General features: G+C 35.9%; 1 protein-coding gene across 1 annotated transcript; it reads right to left on the bottom strand.

Annotated features, from left to right (window-relative positions):
* Positions 1 to 1,319: 1,319 nt before the first annotated feature.
* LOC102371019 (RPA-related protein RADX-like) lies at positions 1,320 to 3,685 on the bottom strand (the record flags this gene model as incomplete). Its single annotated transcript, XM_006039300.3, has 4 exons — positions 3,587 to 3,685; positions 2,914 to 3,093; positions 2,162 to 2,322; positions 1,320 to 1,430 (listed from the first exon to the last, which is right to left on the bottom strand). Coding segments are annotated over exons 1-4 (534 nt in total), but the record flags the coding sequence as incomplete, so codon positions are not given.
* Positions 3,686 to 5,847: the final 2,162 nt, after the last annotated feature.

The following is a 5,847-nucleotide window of genomic DNA, read 5'->3' as shown; positions in this document are numbered from 1 at the left end:
GGGGTGGGGTGGGGCAGATGTAGGACGGAGCAAAGGCTTGTCTGGCACACCCACTATAACCCAGCCACTAGAGACATTTATTCCTTTCTCCCTTGCTTTAGCTCTCCATATTTGTCATTTAGCCAAACTATCCATATTAATAACTCCTATAAAAGATAGAAGATTGCCTTTATTGGCTGTGTAAAGGACAAAGTCCAGCTCTGGGGCTATAAAGAAGGTTAAATTAAAAAATACCTACAATTAAAATATAACACCATCACCTTTTGCTGGCCAAGTTTTAAAAGTGGTTTCATCCTGATCTAATTTTGAGTGCTGTGACTAGGATTCTGATTTAAATGGTGCTAACTGAGCAGCTGGAAATTTAGCCTTTTAATTTTGCAGATAAAAAAAACCACCACATGGAATGTAAAACTGCAATATCCTAATTGCTTTTTTGGTTTCCATTCTTTTTGGCAGAGAACAACCGAAAGTTTCATTTTTTTAAATGAAAATGAAAAATGTTTGCATGCAGCCATAGAACATAGTTCCAACCTGCCCTGCAAATTAAAAATGGTCCAACTTAAAAAAAATAAATAAATATTTATTTTGGATTGGACTGTTTGGCTAAATGACAAAATAAATAAATAAAAATCAGCAAGTAACACAGAAAATATTGTTTGCGGTCGAATGCAGCTCAATGGACCGATAGAGTATCTGGTGTCTAAAGTAAATAGAGAAGGTTACAAAAATATTAGTTCTACCTTACATTTTTGGAAAAAGCTGTATTCTTTACTACTGTAGCAATATTAACTCTTCAACTAATCATTGTAGAACACACTACTAGAGAGTTAGCTTTTTTAATTTCAAAATTTGCTAGATTCTGATAGCAGAACAGCATCATCACTGGTAAGATGAGAGCACTTCAGTCAGACCGCTGTCACCTGAATAGTAGCTGCCAAGTACTACAAGGGAGGGTTTGCACCTCCGTATCTACTTCTGAAAATCCTTCTCAGAGGCTTTAGGCTTCAATTCTGTTTCCACCGATTTCCTGTCTGTCAGCAAGACCAGGTCTATTCTGAATAAGGATTATCCATCTTTCAACTGAGTTGCGGATAGTTTCAGTCAACTACTTTCCAACGGAAACTGTCCTACTAAGTCATTAGGGGCTTCTTTTTAAAACCCGTCCTATATAACCGTAGGGAACTGAAATGAAACAAATATAACTGCAGTTTATGCAAAAGGCTTACTGTTCAAAGTCTAGACAATGCATGATCTTTCTCTTGACTGCACTCTTTCTGGTTAACACAGTTGCATGGTGATGCTGTTCAAGGGGAGCACACCGTGAATTGGGAACTGGGATCTTCTTTGTCTTCACATTTTCTGTCTTTCCCCTTGTTAACACGATCCTCTACGGACTTCTTAGAATGCTTTACAGTAGTTTTAGATGGTGGCTGGGACAAAAAATAGCAATTAAAGCATAAAATAGTAACCCCTGGCATAAGTGACAGTGTGTAGCACGTAAAAGAATTTTGCTTGGCATGCATGCCTTGGGAAAAGCCAGGGTTGTTCTGCCACAACAAGGATTGGGCCCCTCTGCCACCTGCCTCTGGCACGCCAACACCTTACAAGTTAAGGTTGCAGGTATTTTTGACATTGCCTTAAAACATTGCTGACCCCTGAGAACTAAAGCTATTTTGTCTTCAAATGGGAAAAAAGATAACAAGTGGTTCCTCAGATACTTTTCCCTGCGGTAACTTTTAAAGACACCCAGGTCTCAATCTTTTACCACACTCATACTAGCTATGAGATTTACTTTGCCTGGCTAATCAAGGTTTTTAAAAAACAATTCTGTCTTGAAAGTGGCAGCGTATATTAGAAATAGTTTTCTCAATCCCCAATTTACTTTAATTAAGCTATTTGATCAATTAATTTAACTTCAGAACACTTACATAAAGCAATTTGATGGAGGACTGTCAGAAAACTCTCACAGGAAACCACTAAATTTAAGTTGTGCAAGTTTTAAACTATGACTCTCAAAATTAAAACTTCTTTGCTCTCAGATTCGTAAATTAAGTTAATCAAAGACAATGTATATGCTTCTGAATGTAAATGCAAAAGATCTCAATTGTAATTATGATCATAACGTCTTAAGTGTTATACCCTTAATTATCAAGCACTGTACCTGAACTGGTTCCACTCCTGAGGCATCTTGAGCTGCACTGCTACAGCTGACATATCTTATGACACTAATTATTCCCTGAATAGCAATGCGCCTGTGCTCCCTGTAGTGCAAGTCTTCAAGCTCCCTCTCCATTTCACTTATGGTTTTCAAGACCGATTCAACTGAAAAAAAGCAATTCCCACAAACTTAACATTTTTAAAGAAATACAGTCCCACCAAAATGTATGAATGCTGGACACATACAAGAACACTGAAAAGATATTGTTGCTAAACTTAAAACGTCAAATTGATCCACAATTGAACTTTGGAGGAATTTCCCCTTCCATATCATTTGTAGACTACTTGAAGACCAAACCTTTTTAGTCTGCTCAGAAATAATATCAAGTAAATACATAATTATAGGCAAGTAAGTTTCCATTTAATATGCTGTGCTGAATTTTATTTAACATCATTGCACTTTATGTTCTTCAGTACGATGAGTTTTTTGAGTTTGAAGATGGAGTAGAACAGAACATCTACAGTGCAAACTCATAAGGACAGATTCACAATCTATGTGAACCGTTATAGATCCACTGTAGTTAACATAACTATAACAATTTACATCAGCAGAAGGTCTCGTCTATCAATAGCAGCTATGGAATCAATTTTTAAGATGCATTTGTGTAACAATTAACATAATGCATTTCCTGACTAAATGCTCTAGAAGGAGGATCCAAAAGAAAGTGGGCATGCACATATAGGGGGTGTTTATACCTTTATTTATACTTCTATTGTTTTTACAGTATTCCAGAAAGGTATTTGGCAATGGTGGAAAAGGGTAATATCCACCAATGACAGCTTTCTTCATAAGATCAGGTTTGTTTTGAGTTTTAATCCATGTAATAAAGCTTTTCACCTTCGGATCCTTGGTATATGGTTGACCTTTGTGCCACCCTATTAAAACAAGAGATTTAGGAATTAAAATAAAAGAATTAACCAGGTCACTTCAATTGGCTTCTATCTACAGAAAAAAAAAAACAATCTTTTCTTTTCTCTTTCTGCATGCGTCTCAGAGAGGAAATCTAACTACTTTCCTGTAACTGCTGAAACTTGACTGGTCCCAGGTTTTAATCTATCCAATAAGACTTAGATACATTAGGGCATGGGGGGAAAAGAGAAAACTTATTTTTTTTAAGAAATAGAAAACTTAACTGTACCCTACCAGGGACAGAGTCCAGAGGATTTTTAAAATTGCTTTTCAGTAAAATGGAAGGAGCATGACAAGGTATGCAACAACGTAATAGCTGAATTTACTATAAAAGCAGACTGCTGTTCTTCTGTATCAATAAAACTCACAGAGATCTATAACAGCTCCAGGATCTCATTTTCTAAAATGGTAGATGTATAACCATATACAAATGTATTTGTTTAAAACAAATGCATTTACCTGTAATGAATATCTGACTCTCATTCGATGTTGTAAGGTAAATGAGTAAAGGACGTTCAGTGATGTTTCGTACCATTCTCATCTGTGTACACACTAAGCACATCACTAGAGAGAGAGAAAAAAATTCAGTTGGTAATAATATATCATTAACAGTATTGCAGTTTCAAAGTTTTCTCATATCAAAATGGATACTAAAAATAAAGATAGCTTAGCTCCTGGTTCTACAAACCCTGAAATATATGCTTAATCTTTAACTTTGTGTTAAGGGATTGCCATGTGGAATCTAACTGGATTTGCAGTTGTTAAAGATGCAACAAGGATATCCTGATGTGTGTTAAGCTTATGTGCGTGTGTGTACACAAGATTAGGGCCCTAAACAGCTGTGATACGATTAAAAGTAAGTTTACTTGAAAGATATAGATACGTTTTTCTCTCTGGAATGTGATATTCAGGTACAGATTAATAATTAGGCATAACAAACCACCCAGATGCCATAACAGTGTTAACAAAAAACAAGCCCACTCTTTCATTAGGCTACTTACGAGGTGCATTATAATAATTTGAACTTTTCCAGGGATATTAGTTTAGTACCCTACTTGATTTATTCACAAGAACTTAAGTCTTCATGATTTCCCCAGAACATTCGAAACCATCTGAAATCCACATACTGTGTTAGCCCCTAGTTCCTATATTCTAGCAATCAGAGCTGGATGTGAAGAGCCTTTTTTTTTAATGATTAAACATTTGGAAGGCAAGAGAGAGGGATGCACTGATTCTATATAATGTGGATTAAAGGATTTCTCTGGAACGTGACAGACCTAGGCTCAAGTCTTTGTTTTGTTCTGAATCTGGCAGAGAAGGGACTTGAAAACGGGTTTCCAATATGAGCTCCAGAAATACTAGGCTATCAGTTATTCTGGTTAGTTTATTGATTGGTCCTTCTCCGTCTTGGTTTTTTCCCATGAACATTTTGGAAAGGTCTTAATATTACTTTTCTACTATAAACAAAAAAAGAAAGCTTGAAGCTCAGAGGGCATTGCCCAATGGAAGAACTAACTAGTTCTTTATTATCAGGTACTGGGAAGAAACAGCCAATGCAAACAACTAGAAGTAACAGTTAAAAGTAAGGTACAATTTTACATTTGATTTCACTCATTTTCATGTCAATTAGTTTGAAAAAGAATGTGATGGTTAAAAGAGGTTAACAGTTGTGACACCATTCGTCACAGAAGCCCTACCAATCCATACCCCTTTCCCTTAACCCAGAAACACAGCAGTGACTATTTTATGAGAAATAGCAGTTTATTTCTTTGCCCCTAGCCATGAACTCTCATCATGCTCCACTGGTTAGAGCTGTAGTCACTCACATCACTGATGTTTCTGTGATGCATACTAATCACTGTTGGCAAGGGAAAGAAAGTGCTATTGAAGGTGGTACAGTTGGACAAAAAGATGCATCAACTTCAGTCATGTTCAAAGCAGAAAAGAAACACCAAATACTAAATACTAGAGAATATAAAAATTCCTTAAAAGCTGCTGCAGTCAATGACATGAAAACAATTAATCATACCTAGGAATAAAAATATTCAGTTCAGTCTTTTTAATGAGAGCAGGATAAATAGGGTCTGGATTATCTTGACTAAGCAGTTGGAAAAGATATTCAGAAATATATTAGCCAAGTCAATAGAATTTTAAATAAAACAGAGTATTAGTACGTTTCCTAAATTGCCTTTCAACATGCTTTATCCTTGACATGAAAGTAGTCCCTGGAGTGAATATGCAGTTAATTCCTAATGTTCAGTCAATTCTTAGACTTTGCTAGGATTGCTGATGTGGGTAAAAAGTGTCATTGCAGTCTTTGTGATATGGACTCTTACCTACTAGGGGTCTAGGCTAAAACCATAGACTTGTTTCATACAAAAAAAGTCTCAGTCTGCTCTACGTACAAATAAGCAGCTTAAAGATGCACATGCTTCATATCCTGCTACCAATCCATCACTTCAGTATATGGTGCAGTTAGATGAAAGTTTTAGATGAAAATTTTCAAACTTGAGTGCTCAAAAGTTACATGTTCAAATCTCTATTTATGCACAAAATGAAGTGCTTGATGTGTACAGCTGTGCTACTAATGACTTCAGCTGAAGTCTTACCAGTATATTCTCTGAAGTCAAACTATGTGTATTCTCTCTATATATAAGAATTCTGACAATCATATGCATTCTAAAAACAATTAGAATAAAAAGAGAGCACAAAAATTCTAA

The sequence above is a fragment of the Alligator sinensis genome, unplaced genomic scaffold (genome assembly GCF_000455745.1).
Source record: "Alligator sinensis unplaced genomic scaffold, ASM45574v1 scaffold3257_1, whole genome shotgun sequence".
Lineage (NCBI taxonomy): Eukaryota > Metazoa > Chordata > Crocodylia > Alligatoridae > Alligator > Alligator sinensis.
Note: the sequence above shows the minus strand (reverse complement) of the source record. Positions and strands in the feature narration are given on the sequence as shown.